The 16,206-nt window shown below is 38.0% G+C and overlaps 1 protein-coding gene across 1 annotated transcript; it reads right to left on the bottom strand.

Annotated features, from left to right (window-relative positions):
- Positions 1-1,456: 1,456 nt before the first annotated feature.
- PPP4R3C (protein phosphatase 4 regulatory subunit 3C) lies at positions 1,457-4,549 on the bottom strand. The gene has a single exon (XM_030934719.1). The coding sequence runs from the start codon at positions 4,509-4,511 to the stop codon at positions 2,040-2,042; it is 2,472 nt and encodes an 823-aa protein (XP_030790579.1). The 5' UTR covers positions 4,512-4,549; the 3' UTR covers positions 1,457-2,039.
- Positions 4,550-16,206: the final 11,657 nt, after the last annotated feature.

The following is a 16,206-nucleotide window of genomic DNA, read 5'->3' as shown; positions in this document are numbered from 1 at the left end:
CCCCACTGTATCATGTCCTCTGCAATGTATATCTCCAGAGGTCATGGACTTTAGTAGACTTTATATCTGATGCAATTATTGTTTGTCTTTTTAGGAATATACTCCCTTTGTAGCTTTAACAGAAGAATCTTTTAGTTTGGCATAAGCTGTGTCTCCTCTTGGAACAACAGTAAACTTAATATGGTCTCTTTTATTCTTGAAATTACAGGGTCATACTTAATTCCTGAATTTTATATTTCAGTATAAATATCACCAAATGGTAAAAATCAAGTACAGTGGTATTTTAAAATACAAAATAAATGTCTGTTTTAAAGAAAACTACATTTTCTATCTAAACAGACAGCTCATCTCATTCAAACAATAGCCCAAATTAATATTAATTATAAATCTTCAAAATGGGAGAAACTGTTTTTCAGTTTAAGTGATTCCAGGAAAAAGAGACACAGTTAAATTGCTCCTCTAAAAATAAAATATATTAATTCTTTACTACAACTTATTTTTTAAAATATATTTGCATGCACTTTTTAGTAAAGCACCTTTCATGTTACACCTCTGTTTATAGAAAAAACTTTATGTACTGTGTGGTGATTTGAACAATTAGATAACTTTTTCATGGTCCAAAATGGTTTCTAGATATTAAATACTGCTTCATTCAGCACGATTTTTTTTGTATGTTAGTCTCTATAAATTACTATTTAAAACTTACTTGCTGCTTTGGGAAGAAGAACAAACTTCATTAAGGAATCAGGAAATGACTTCAAAGTTATCAGTCACATTCTAGGAAGTAGAAAGCACTCTGTTCTACTCACTCCCAAGATCCTAGAGAAAAATTTTCAAATACTACTGGACTGATGCTTGCCATCTCTTATCTAATATAGTTATATTAGGCTGGGCACGGTGGTTCATGCCTGAATTCCCAGCACTTTGGGAGGCTGAGGCGGGCGGATCACTTGAGGTCAGGAGTTTGAAACCAGCCTGGCCAACATGGCGAAACCCCGTCTCCACAAAAAAATATAAAAATTAGCTTGGCATGGTGGTGCATGCCTGTGGTTCCAGCTACGTGGGAGTCTGAGGCAGGAGGATCACTTGAACCTGGAAGGTAGAGGTTGCAGTGAGCCGAGATTGCACCACTGCACTCTAGCCTCGATGACAGAGTGAGACTCCAACTCAAAAAAAAAAAAAAAAAAAAAGTTATGTAAACAACTGCATAGACACAAGAAGAATGCCATGTGATCACAGAGGCAAAGTTTGGACTAATACAGCTACAAGCCAATGAAATCCAAGAATCCATGGCCACCCGTGGAAGGAAGCTAGGGAAAAGCAAGGAAGGATGCTATCCAGTGTCTCAGAGGGGTCATGGCCTTGCTGACACCTTGATTTAGGACTTGCAGCCTCCAGAACAGTGAGAGAATACATTTCTATTGTTTTAATAAAAACAAATAACTGCACATTGTAAATCCAGCTTGCTTTTTTAATGAATAAAAGTACACTCTGAAAGCTACTTCCTTCCAATTACTTATAAGCTGAAATTCTGTTATATCTTTACAGAAATGTCTGAAAAGACTAACTTTTATAGTTAACTTTGTCTGTCATATAAACTAAACTTTTGTGTTAACAAGGTAACTGAAGGAAAGAATACCATGACTAGAAGCATTATACAAGTAATGTTGTAAGCTTTTCAACTGAACTATTATTGTTTCTAATATATACCTCTAGAACAAAACTACATTAATATTATCAACCTGGTTCTTCCCCATTCTATACTAAGACTTTCCTCCCCAAAGATGGTTTCTTCCCCCAAATCATGCCACAAATTAAGACTTTCTTGCTAAAAAGCTTATCACCCAAGTTCTGATTACTATTTTTTTTTAAGATTATGAGAAATTTTGCTTTTACAGAATTAAACCCTCTTAACTCAGCATATCTGTGATTTATCATTATAAGTTCACATGAAAAAGCTTGTGGAATCAGTCTTTTTAGCTCATTGATGTTTATAGAATTTTTGTTGAGTCACATGTTGAGGATGCTCCATACAGATTTTAGGAGCTAAGATGAGGTTTCTTCTTGGGGGATGTTTCATCTTCTTTATCTTCTTCTTTTTCTTCTTCATCATCTGGATGATCCACTAAACGAACCACACTGCTACCACTTGGGCTACCTGTTCCAATAGCAGCACAAGCAGAATAAGATGGAGAGAATTTGAAGTCACCAGAAGATGTTCTTTTGGGAGAGTCTACCTTGTCTTCACGTTCTTGGGTTCTTTTAGTCTCCATAAATTCATCGTCATCTTCCAGTGGTGGCATAACTGCTTCTCCTTCTTGGGTTCTTTTAGTCTCCATAAATTCATCGTCATCTTCCAGTGGTGGCATAACTGCTTCTCCTTCTTGGGTTCTTTTAGTCTCCATAAATTCATCGTCATCTTCCAGTGGTGGCATAACTGTTTCTTCTGCATCTTCTATAAAATACATTTCTTCTTTCAGCTCCATTTCTTCTATGGTACCTCTGCAAACTACTATATTTTGCAGTACAGAATGTACATTCGTTTGTATTTGACTTTGTCTGTCTCTCTCTTTTTCATATTTAATCTTCAATCCTTTGAATGTCTGAACATATTCAATCGATTCAAGTGTGTTATAAAACTTTTCAACTATATGTGAAACAAGAGACTTGATATTTTCCACTCTTATATATTCAAATAGCTCAAGAATAGCTGAATTCAACATATTGTACCGAGTTCCATTATCTAGAAGAGCATTTACAACTGGCTCAAAATGATTTCCCTTGATGATGTAATCATTATAAATTTCATCATTAAGGCTGATCATCCTTCTCATAAAGCGAAGAGCACACAAAATCAGGTGAGTATGCTTTGAATTCGTCAATATCAAGGCCTTTCTTAGCAAGTCTTTGCTCAAGATATAGTTTCTTATGTAGTATGTATGATGTTGTATACAAAATGTAAGTAGCTCTAAAATCAAAGCAAGCAGTTGTGCTGTTTGATTATTATTGGGGCAATTTTTGTTTTTGTCATATCCAACTATATCATCCTCCTCACAGTTGTGTTCTGAGGTGGCGGCCAAAAGTGGTGCTGTAAATTTATGCATGCAATGTTTGTAGAAGAAATGTAGAAATTCACTTCTTTCACTTTTCTCAGATGTTGTCAGCATGTTGCGTGGATCAAGTAGAGTATGGAGAACTACCATCAAATGAACGGCACCTCCTAACTCAGGATCAGTATCACAGATCATTTGTTTAATTATTATATTAATGAAAAGGTCACTATCTTTGCACACCTGGGATTCTGAAATTATAAATTCTCGGATCCTGGATGGACTGTACTCCACTAGATAAGCACATAAAACTGCAGCAGCTGACCTCACTTGCAAATCATCCCTGATCATTATGATTTTAAGAACAGGAAGAATTCCCAACTGTGTCAATGTTTCTAATAGTGCATCTTTGCTTTGAGGCTGTAATTCCTGAGAAAATGAACATAAGTCCTTGAAAAAAAATAGCAGTTCACACCGTCTATCATCATGTGTAGTCTCATCCTTTAACTGTGCAAAAACTTCATACAAAAATTTGTGATCTTTCTGCAGCATGCTTACTATCTCAGCCTTGTTGGATAAAATAAACGTTGTAAGTGTAGAAAGAAAATTGTCTTCAAATATGGAAGGCACAGGCAAAAGAATGTCATGAATGTACTGTACTCTGTATGTCTGATGTATTTTTTGCCTAAGTTCAGAGTTAGTTATTGGTATAATTTCCTTGAACTTTGCATCGTTGGTCAAAAAGTCCCTATGCCTTTTTGGCTGATCCAAAGCAGGATCATACTCAAGGCATCCCACCACATCCATGATACACTCGTCAGAAAACATTATCTCAAACAGACATGACTTGTTGAGGGATAAAATTCCCTTAATAATTTCATGCAAACGGTATAAACCTTCAGTGTTCTCTAGGTTTTCACAAGTGTGGAACAGTTGCAGTAGTTTTTGAATATAAGCCTCATTTTTCAAGATCAGAGCCAGTCTTTCCCTATGGATAGGTGAGGAGAGAACTGAGTTAACTATGTTAGCAATTTGATCAAGTGTATCGAGTTCACAGTCAGGCAGCACAACCGTATTACCAATTACTGACATTTCATCAAAGTCTTCTTCTGGTTCATCTGAAATGTTCTGTGTGATTTGGACAGACGGATCCTTACCTTGAACTTGACAAATTTCTTTCCAAATATCCTGGCAGCCGGCTGGGTCCTGGAAATTCAGCACCAAACCATGGTTTTCAGCTTCATACCAAACAATTAGTGTCTCTTCATGTTTCCGATAGGGCCTGTCTGGAGGTATCTGTGACCGCAGGATGACTGACCCATCTGAATCTGACCGAACAAGCAGAGACATGCCCTGGAATTGCTCGTCGTAGGTGGATGAGACCTGACCGGTGCCTAGATTGTTCCATTCCTGGTCTTCGTTCAGGACATAGACGTTTACACTGTACTTCAGGTCCGCCATGGCGTCCTCTGGCCTCGCCCCGTGAGGTCTGGTCTCGGCGCACTGCTTCCGGTACAGCGTGGAAGCGGCTGTTATTTTGACAACGATGGTGGCCGAGATGGCACCCCTGATAGAAGACTGCGAATCAGTAGTGGCTAGAGGGGCGGAGCCAAGGCTCTGGAGAGGTCAGAGGGTGGCAGGGTTCCTTCCTGTTCCGTCTGGAGCCCTGTTACCTCTCACTTTGCACTTTCCCCCACCTCAAGCACACTGAATCTTCTCTCCATTGCCCCCCAATCCCCCATCCCCTACTGTCTCTTAAAAAGGGAGCCTCAGGCCGGGTGCGGTGCGCTCACACCTGTAATCCCAGCACAGCACTTTGGGAGACCGAGACGGGCAGATCACATGAGGTCAGGAGTTCGAGACCAGAGACCAGCCTGGATAAAATGGTAATACCCTGTCTCTACCAAAAATACAAAAATTAGCTGGGCGTGGTGGTGGGTGCCCGTAATCCCAGCCACTCGAGAGGCTGAGGTAGGAGAATGGTTTGAGCGCGGGAGGCAGAGGATGCAATGAGCCGAGATCACACCATTACACTCCAGCCTGGGGACAAGAGTAAGACTTAGTCTAGGAAAAAAAAAAAAAAAAGAATCTCTTGGACTGTTCTCCATTGTCAAGAAAAGCGTCATTCTGGCAGGAATCTTGTGATTTCCCCAGAATTCTTCCCCAAAAGAATGCGCCTATGTAACCATTACTATACTTGTTTAAAGGAGCTGCCACCAAGTTCACAAATGGAAGCTTAGAAATTAGAATATGATTTTTCTATAAAGGGTTTTGTTTCTCTGAAACATTTTCACTCATCAGGTATTTGGGAATGGAGCCTTAGGAACTTTGGTAAAAGAAACTTTAATCACCTGTGTCCTGACACAGTTCACATTTCACATTCTGTGTCAAGAAAAGGCTGGTCCACAAAAGAAGCAGGAGCAAGTGACCTATAGACCATTAGCAAAAATCAGAGAAATGGTATTCAGTCTTCCCAATAAGGCTTGGCCTGAATCTGTATTATTCACTTAGACATCCTTTGGGGAGGATTGTTTTAAGAAGGAGTTGGTTAACTCCTCTGGTCTGTTTAGCTCATTCTAAAGCTCTATCTTCTAGCACAATGGGGAAAACATTTCCCCAACTTTTCCCACTCCATGAGGACACTCCTCATCCGTAGGTAAGGACTGGGACAGAGGAAAACTGTGAGTTGAAATTAGCCAACAGTGAGTATTGGCCATCACAGATCAATTATTTTATTTCTTTTCTTAATAATGATAATAATAATCACAGCAACTAATAATACTTGAATGCTTATGATGTTCAAGACACTGACAAGAACGTTAGAGCTACTTTCTTACTTAGTTTACGTAATGATCCAATGCTGTAGGAGTATTAGTAATCTTTTTAGGATCAGGAAATAAACTTAGAGAAGTTAAATAAATTGCCAAAGGTCACACACTAATAAGTTGAGGAACTCTGTGTTCAACATGTCTTTCTGCTTCCAAAATTGGTTTTCTCAGTCATTGAACTATGCTATCCCCTTCTTTTCTTGGCCTTCATTACACTTTATTTCACATTTCTTCCATCTATATAATTTGTAATCAACATAAAATTATCAAGACAAGATGGAAGTCACGCACTTCCTCCTTTAGATCCACATCTGTGTATATAGCCAACTGAAAAATAGAAGCTTGGATATGGCAACTCTGTTAAATATAATTTTAATAGTAGCCAAGTTGATTTTTGATGTAGCAGCAAGTTTTGCAGTTTTCTTTTAAAACATATTTTTCCAAAACATTAACCCTGTTATTGCAAGGGAGAGCTAAGAATTGGGGCACATCAAGCACATTTGGACTTGAAGAGTCCTATTTGTAGCAATCACTTCATTTTACATAGCGCTGGAGATGTGTGACAATTCTCAAGTAGAAAAGAAAAATTTCCACACACCTCTTTTGTAATATGGCCTATAGTAGATTATAATTCAAGAATATTACTTATGACAGTACAGCTGAGGCTCTTGGGTAATTGAATGCAAAATGACAATTATTTCATAGGAAAATTTAAATGAATTCCAGGAGACTGCTGGTTTAGAAGCATTTACAAATTATAAATAATATTTAAACATAAAAATTAATAAATGACATATGAGAATGATATATGTACTAAACAAATCTTCTTTCAACACGACAGAATGTGCAAATACACAACAATAATACGACATGTATGCTAATGGTCTAATTTTTTTTTTCTCTGCTGTGTTTATATTGAAGTCTTTGTCAGAATCAATTATAATACTGTCAATCCCTTGAATATGCCTTCAAGTTCCATTCTCTGAGAGACGTTCAGCACAAATCTCTGTGTCCTCACAATTTCATCACTGGGAGTTTCCCTTAGGCCAACTAAGGTTCCTTTATCTTAATCAGGTTAACTAAAGTCTCTACGATCTGAAAGTCTTATATTCACATTTCTTAGTGGTATTTCTGCAGTAGTTTCTTTCAGTTCCTGTCTTTATTTGGTTTGATAAGTAGAGCAATGTCCTGTTTTCTTCATCAGTTAACTTTTTTTTTTTTATTTTTACAGTTGTTTTACAGGGAGCAAAGTAATAAGGATAAAATATTCTAGGAGCTGTGTAAATCCTTTAAATATACATTATTTATTTTTCATTTAGTCCTCATAAAAATTGACCTAAGAAAAATATTATTACTACCTTATTAGAGAGGAAAAAATTTGAAACTCCAAAACTGAGTCAAACATTTGGTTCAAACCCCTGTTGTAAGTGATGATGCCAGAACTTGAAGCCAGTCCTCTTATAGTTCCAATTCTGCCCTTTGCCCTTCCCAATATGCGGTGTTCTCTCTGAGACAGTATATAAATTTTTATAGCAGATGTTTACAACAATGTAGTTTTTATTCCAACTATGACTGTTATTTGGTGTTTCTTCATTTTATTATATGAAGAAAAATATTTGAGGCCTGTTCAAAATAAAAATGTGTAGACTGAGTCTTAAGATTAAGAATTCCTCTTTTGTTTTGCATGCTTGCCCCTCTCACATTTCCTCCCTATGACCATAGGGTAGTAAGATTTAGTTCTTCATGACTCTGTTCTAAAAAGAAATACTTTTACACGAGGATCTTGTAATTCATCCACATTTTAAGACCACTGGGGTTTAATTTTTACACTTGATCTTAGCCAAAAGGCTGAGAAGCGATGGGTTTAATTTTTATGTTTCCAGAGTTCTTTAGAAAACAAAAAAGGAGTGAGTCACACATTTCTGAATTTTAGGTACAGTAAACTCACACAAAATGTTTATATACAGTCACTTGCCACATAAAGACATTTAGGTCAACAATGGACGGCATATATGACATTGGTCCCATAAGATTATAGTGGAACTTAAAAATTCCTGTCACCTAGCTGTCATAACATTGCAGCCCAATGCATTACCTTATCTATGTTTAGATATGTTTAAATACATAAATTTTACCATTATGTTGTAACCGCCTATAGTATTCAGTACAGTGACACGATGTGCAGATGTGTAGCCTAGGAGAAAAAGCTATACCATATAGCCTAGGTGTGTAGTAGGCTATACCATTTAGGTTTGTGTAAGTATACTCTATGGCATTCACCCAATGACAAAATTGCCTGAAGATGCATTTCTAAGAACATATCCCTGTCATTAAGCGACACATGACTATATATGAAACATTTTGATGTCTAAATATTCTATCTATAAAAGGACAGAGCATTTCATAGTGGGAAAAACAGTATTTTTGGTTTTATGGAATGGCATTAAAATATGGTTATTCAAATGCATCTCATCTAAAATTTTCAACTTCAAAATAATTAGCGTAAAACACACCTACATGTTTACTACAAGTTTTCTAGCTAACTTATTCTGTGGAATGTTGCCTTTTATGGCATATCTTATGGGAATATCTGAAACACAAGGCAAGCAGTGTCAACTCCATCTTTTCTGTGGCTCAGGTGAAAAATATGGAGTAATTCTTGACTTTTCCCTTTTTCTTACTCCCCACATTCAGTCTTCTAATATATACTGTCTGTCTGACTTTCAAAAAGTGTTCAGAATCCTGCCACTTCTCATCACATTTGTTATCATTATTACTACCAGTGACAAAGCCACCATCATCTCTAGTTTGCAAATTTTTAGTAGTCTCTTCTCTTAGCTTCCACCTTTTCCCTACACTAGTGTATTTTCAACACAATAGCTAGAAATGATTCTTTTAAAACATAAGTCACATTCTCCCACTTCTTTGCTAAAAATTAATGTTTTTACCTTAGAACAAAAGCCAACATTCTAAGTATAGTCTATCCACCCCAATAAGATCTGGCACCTTTGATCTACTTGAGCTCTTCACCTAGTAGTCTCTTTCTTCTTTATTCTGCCCCAGCAACACTATCTACCTTGCTGTGTCTGAAGTAAATTGGGCACACTTGCCTCAGGACCTTTGCATCTGCCCTTCTTTCTACCTGGAACACTCTATTTCTCAATGTCTATGTGACTAACACCTCATTTTCTTAAAAAATTATTCAAATGTTCTTGTTTTTCTAGTGACACCTTCCCTAACCACCTCTTTAAAATTGCAGGGACTTCCCATTCCAACTCACCCATCACTTTTCTTCGATGTATATTTTCTCCATAGTACTTAGCATCATGTGATCATTTTGAACTTCATTTATTCTGTTTTCTGAAACCAGACTATCAACTGCATGAAGGCTGTGATTTCCTTATTTTGCACACTGCTCTGTCCCTAGCATCTACCATAGGCATCGTACACCTAGTTTCCCAGTAATTATTTGCAGTATAAATGCATGAATAAATAAACATTCTTTATAGGATGATTTCTAATAATCCATTTATTTATTCCACGAACAGTCATTGAAAAACCCCTATGGCCAGGCCCTATATCAGGCACTGGGGATGAAACAGTGAATTTGAACTTTATGTTCAGTCCTTTTATGGAATAGCTAGATAGTCTTATCAGGAGATTTTTTTTTTTTTTTTTTTTTTTGGTAGGAAAGAAAGAACTTTATTGACCAGCAGGTCAGGGCTCTTGGGCGAGGTTCACAGGTCCTCTAAGTGGGGCCAGGGAAGTCGCGCGGGCGCTCTCGGGGGAGGTTCCTCCGTCCACAAGCAATGGGGCCGGGGAAGTTCAAGCCGGCGCCTGCCGGAAGCGACTTTTATGTCCTGGGCTTGGAAATGGGAGGGCAGTGGGTGGGATAAGGGCGTGCCAGGGGCGTCTCCGTAGTAAGTTTTGGTTTCCTCAAATTGATGTCACGTCGCGCCTGCTCAGTTGGTCTGCTTTTTTCCCGGGCGCCGCAGGCTGCATTTTCCCGCGCGGGGGTAAGTTGGATGATGAAGAACCCAGAAGTAGTAGGGGCTGCGTCTTTTCTGTTCACCTTCCTCCATCTTGTCCTTTTCCCCTTCACCCAGACAATCTTTTTTTTCTTTTTTTGAGATTCCGCCATATTTTCTTTTCTTTTCTTTTATTTTTTTGAGGCGGAGTCTCGCTCTGTCGCCCGGACTGGAGTGCAGTGGCCAGATCTCAGCTCACTGCAAGCTCCGCCTCCCGGGTTTAGGCCATTCTCCTGCCTCAGCCTCCCGAGTAGCTGGGACTACAGGCGCCCGCCACCTCGCCCGGCTAGTTTTTGTATTTTTAGTAGAGACGGGGTTTCACCGCGTTAGCCAGGATGGACCGCCATATTTTCAAGCAATTTCTGGGGCAGTACTATTTATTTATTTATTAATTTATTAATTTTTATTTTTTTTATTATTATACTTTAAGTTCTAGGGTACATGTGCATAACGTGCAGGTTTGTTACATATGTATACTTGTGCCATGTTGGTGTGCTGCACCCATCAACTCGTCAGCACCCATCAATTCATCATTTATACAGGTATAACTCCCAATGCAATCCCTCCTCCCTCCCCCCCGCCATGATAGGCCCCGGTGTGTGATGTTCCCCTTCCCGAGTCCAAGTGATCTCATTGTTCAGTTCCCACCTATGAGTGAGAACATGCGGTGTTTGGTTTTCTCTTCTTGTGATAGTTTGCTAAGAATCATGGTTTCCGGCTGCATCCATGTCCCTACAAAGGATGCAAACTCATCCTTTTTTATGGCTGTATAGTATTCCATGGTGTATATGTGCCACATTTTCTTAATCCAGTCTGTCACAGATGAACATTTGGGTTGATTCCAAGTCTTTGCTATTGTGAATAGTGCTGCAATAAACATACGTGTGCGTGTGTCTTTATAGCAGCATGATTTATAATCCTTTGGGTATATGCCCAGTAGTGGGATGGCTGGGTCATATGGTACATCTAGTTCTAGCTCCTTGAGGAATTGCCATACTGTTTTCCATAATGGTTGAACTAGTTTACAATCCCACCAACAGTGTAAAAGTGTTCCTATTTCTCCACATCCTCTCCAGCACCTGTTGTTTCCTGACTTTTTAATGATTGCCATTCTAACTGGTGTGAGATGGTATCTCATTGTGGTTTTGATTTGCATTTCTCTGATGGCCAGTGATGATGAGCATTTTTTCATGTGTCTGTTGGCTGTATGAATGTCTTCTTTTGAGAAATGTCTGTGCATATCCTTTGCCCACTTTTTGATGGGGTTATTTGTTTTTTTCTTGTAAATTTGTTTGAGTTCTTTGTAGGTTCTGGATATCAGCCCTTTGTCAGATGAGTAGATTGCAAAAATGTTCTCCCATTCTGTAGGTTGCCTGTTCACTCTGATGGTAGTTTCTTTTGGTGTGCAGAAGCTCTTTAGTTTAATTAGATCCCATTTGTCAATTTTGGCTTTTGCTGCCGTTGCTTTTGGTGTTTTAGACATGAAGTCCTTGCCCATGCCTATGTCCTGAATGGTACTACCTAGGTTTTCTTCTAGGGTTTTTATGGTATTAGGTCTAACATTTAAGTCTCTAATCCATCTTGAATTAATTTTTGTGTAAGGAGTAAGGAAAGGATCCAGTTTCAGCTTTCTACTTATGGCTAGCCAATTTTCCCAGCACCATTTATTAAATAGGGAATCCTTTCCCCATTTCTTGTTTCTCTCAGGTTTGTCAAAGATCAGATGGCTGTAGATGTGTGGTATTATTTCTGAGGACTCTGTTCTGTTCCATTGGTCTATAGCTCTGTTTTGGTACCAGTACCATGCTGTTTTGGTTACTGTAGCCTTGTAGTATAGTTTGAAGTCAGGTAGCGTGATGCCTCCAGCTTTGTTCTTTTGACTTAGGATTGTCTTGGCAATGCGGGCTCTTTTTTGGTTCCATATGAACTTTAAAGCAGTTTTTTCCAATTCTGTGAAGAAACTCATTGGTAGCTTGATGGGGATGGCATTGAATCTGTAAATAACCTTGGGCAGTATGGCCATTTTCACAATATTGATTCTTCCTATCCATGAGCATGGTATGTTCTTCCATTTGTTTGTGTCCTCTTTTATTTCACTGAGCGGTGGTTTGTAGTTCTCCTTGAAGAGGTCCTTGACATTCCTTGTAAGTTGGATTCCTAGGTATTTTATTCTCTTTGAAGTAATTGTGAATGGAAGTTCATTCATGATTTGGCTCTCTGTTTGTCTGTTACTGGTGTATAAGAATGCTTGTGATTTTTGCACATTAATTTTGTATCCTGAGACTTTGCTGAAGTTGCTTATCAGCTTAAGGAGATTTTGGGCTGAGACCATGGGGTTTTCTAAATATACAATCATGTCATCTGCAAACAAGGACAATTTGACTTCTTCTTTTCCTAACTAAATACCCTTTATTTCTTTCTCTTGCCTGATTGCCCTAGCCAGAACTTCCAACACTATGTTGAATAGGAGTGGTGAGAGAGGGCATCCCTGTCTTGTGCCAGTTTTCAAAGGGAATTTTTCCAGTTTTTGCCCATTCAGTATGATATTGGCTATGGGTTTGTCATAAATACCTCTTATTATTTTGAGGTATGCTCCATCAATACCGAATTTATTGAGCGTTTTTAGCATGAAGGGCTGTTGAATTTTGTCAAAAGCCTTTTCTGCATCTATTGAGATAATCATGTGGTTCTTGTCTTTGGTTCTGTTTATATGCTGGATTACGTTTATTGATTTGCGAATGTTGAACCAGCCTTGCATCCCAGGGATGAAGCCTACTTGTTCATGGTGGATAAGCTTTTTGATGTGCTGTTGAGATATTTTTAATTTACAAAATACATATATCATTTCTTCTGATACCTAAATTTCATCTTTTTTGATAATTTTCTGTCTGTTGTTGGTAACCAAGGAAACAATACTTTACTTTTTTAGACTTTCAGTTGCATGAAAGCTAGTGTATTGAATAAGCTGAATGTTTTCCTCTACGTTCTGTCAAATATTCCTTCCCTAACCCTGAGAGAAATCTCAGGTAGAAACTGCAGCATTTCCATCCACTCTCAAGTGTTGAAAGAACCGTTATTTTCTAGTATTAAAATGTTCAACCCATTTCAAACTTCTGTTTGACCAAATCAAGTTCGTGGACAAGACCAGAATCAAGAGATGGAAAAGTATACTCCACCTAGACAGGGAGATCATAGCAAACTTATATAAGAAAGGGTGTGGGTAGAGGGAAGAATGAAGAATTGGGAACAATGTTGTATAAGCGTGGACAAGTACAACCAAGAACTTCCCTGGGCAAAGAGAGATGTATGATTACTCTATATAGAGAGTATTAGAATGTGTGGACACTTAAAATCTTCTTTCATTCTCAGGTGAAAACGTCATCCTGTTATGTGTGCACTGCAGCAGTACTGGCTATTGTCTTCCCAGTGTCTCAGAGGTAAGAATCATGCAAGTATTTTCTTGGATCCATAGGCAGTTTCTGTTAGTACTAGTACATTCTCAGTGCTAGTTGTGCGCATGACTTCCTTGGAAACTCCAAAATCTACTCACACCTCATGAACTAAGGAGAGGAAAGAAAAAGGGTAACATATTCTTTTAACCTTATGCAAATTTTAGGTGCTGACTTTCAGTGCCATGTTCTCTCTTTTTTCTTCTGTTCAAATAGTTACTTCCAGACTCATTTCCAGTTTTGTTTTAAATTCTGTAATTCATAGATCTTTTCTTCTCTATTTGAATAGACTATGCTACTTCCTCTTTCTGTCTTGATCATCAAGAATAACATTAGCTCTCTGCTTACTAATTACCCTATAGCCATGTTGTATAAGTACTAGTAATGAGCATAATTTGGAGTTAAAAATACTCAATTTTTGCCTAGAGATAGAATCATCTTCATTTCTTCAGTATAGTATAAGGTCTATTTATGTCATACAATATATATTTTCATTTTATAAGGAGCAGTCTATTTCATCTTAACATTTTTGCCTTAATTCAATGAACATTTAAAGAGGTGCCTTGAATATATTTGATATATGATGAGAAAATTGAATTGAGTCAGAAACAGAAACAAATTTCATGATAAATAGGGGAAATCTAAACACTTTGGCTAGTCTTGATATTGGACACGTTACTACTTGTGTGAAGATCTAGTTCATTCTTCCTGAAAAACAACCTTTTGTGTTTTGTTACCACTTGCTGGTCTGCTATCACTTTCCCTTTTTTTTTTTTTTTTTTTTTTTTTTTTCTGAGACGGAGTTTTCACTCTTGTTTCCCAGGCTGGAGTGCAATGGCTCGGCTTACTGCAACCTCTGCCTCCCAAGTTCAAGTGAGTCTCCTGCCTCAGTCTCCCAAGTAGTTGGGATTATAAGCGTGCGCTTCCCTGCCTGGCTGATTTTTTATTTTTAGTAGAGACTGGGTTTCTCCATGTTGGCTAGGCTGGTCTCGAACTCCTCACTTTAGGTAATCCGCCTGCCTCGGCCTCCCAAAGTGTTGGGATTACAGGCGTGAGCCACCGTGCCTGGCCTGATCTGCTATCACTTTTTTAAGCATGAGGGCTGACATAGTATAAGAATGTATTTTTGAATTACACATTAAAATCATTCAGAAAAAAATCAAACATTTGTTTACAGTTAATTAAAATTATAATTGTTAAAACTTCTAATATAAGGGGTTTATCAAATATGTAGGTGAGAACAAATGTTCTCTAGAAGAGAATTTAGAGGAAAGAGAGTTTATCCAAAGAACAACTTGCAAACCAGGGAGATACAGCCTTCAATGTAAAATGAAATTGCATTGTAGAAAACAAAGGGAGGATTTGGCTTTCATAAAGAAAGTTCGCACCCAGGTTCCTATTCAGGACCTTTATGCAAATGAAGGATTCCAACTTGCTTAATTCTGATTAATTGATCCCTGCTGAACTCTAATTGGTCAATACTTGCTGAGTTTGATCCATTGATGCAGGCCATATACTATTGGTAGGTTCAGGCCATGTGAACATAAACAGTCAGCTATGAAAGTCCCAAAGTTAAGCAGACGTGGGTTTTCTGGGAATTCAGAGTATGTGTGGGGTCTATAGTGAGCAAATGGCCACTTGGCTCTATTTTAAATTTAGGACTAGTTAGCCACTCAGGATTCCTCTTGATAGATTGGCTCTTTCAGGGCCATATAGGTGATACATACAGTATCATGTAAAACCAAGATAAAAATTCTTAGTACTCATATATATTGCATGACCTTTTAAGTACAATAACTGCATTGGTTCCCTATGTTTTAGATGGCTTTTAAGCATTATATTTATCATAAAATGTGACCTTATAAAGTGAATTTTGATGAAGATTTTATGCCTTAAAAATGACTGTGTTTGTGGGCTTGGTGTTTGATTGGTTGGTTGATTACTGAGAGTAGGTAGAGCAGGGTAGTTGTGGTTTACCCATTCGATGTCATTAACACCACATTCCCTGCTTGTGGCAGTCAAAAATATCTTCAGTCAGGGCCAAACATGCCCTGGGTGAAGGAGACAAAATCACAGTTGGTTGAGAATGACTACTAGTAATAATTTTCAGTTCTTATCGTCTACTAAGTTTTTAAAATGCAAAAACTAGTTCTCAAAAGACAAATTGTATGGTCTTCTTTTCATGTCTAATATAGTAAAACCAGCTTATTTGAATTTTTGTGGCTCAAGATTTCTGTTAATCAGGATTTCTTCATATTTACAGTAATACAATACTTGACATTTATCATCAGGCCCTTCTCCAGAAAAATAATTAAGAAGTGAATTTGTGTTTTAGCAATTCCCTTTTGTTTTCCTGCAGTCCTTTCTCACAGCACCCAGAGCTTGCATACTCCTTTCTATAAATCTACATTATTTAGCATTCTACCAGGCCCCACCCACCCCATCTCCTACCTTTCTGCCCGCACCTTGTTCCAGCTCACTGTCCTTCTTGCATATCTTTTTCTCTTCTAAGGGTTGCTGACCAGAACTCCATGCCCTTATATTTTCATATCTCCTTCCTCATTGTTCACATTGCATTTAAAAAATCAATCCCTCAAAAAAGTCTTTGCCCACAAAATCTGAGGCAGCAACTCCTTCTCTTCATACTCTAGCATTACCCTATTTCAGTTTCTCAACAGAACTTTCTCAATCTAGAATTATCACATCATTTAGTTACTTTTATTGTCTTATTCTGCTCTCATCCCACATCCCCAGCCCAAAAAAGCCAAAGATAGGTCTTGGCCCATCTTACTTTTTTCTATATTGCATTATCTAGAAGACAATAGGCGTTCAGTGACTATTATGAATGAAT

Source organism: Rhinopithecus roxellana, chromosome 7 (genome assembly GCF_007565055.1).
Source record: "Rhinopithecus roxellana isolate Shanxi Qingling chromosome 7, ASM756505v1, whole genome shotgun sequence".
NCBI lineage: Eukaryota > Metazoa > Chordata > Mammalia > Primates > Cercopithecidae > Rhinopithecus > Rhinopithecus roxellana.
This window is presented reverse-complemented; position numbering and strand designations above follow the sequence as displayed.

Coding starts and splice junctions, on each gene's coding strand:
- PPP4R3C (XM_030934719.1), bottom strand. CDS start 4,511: ATGGCGGACCTGAAGTACAGTGTAAACGTCTATGTCCTGAACGAAGAC.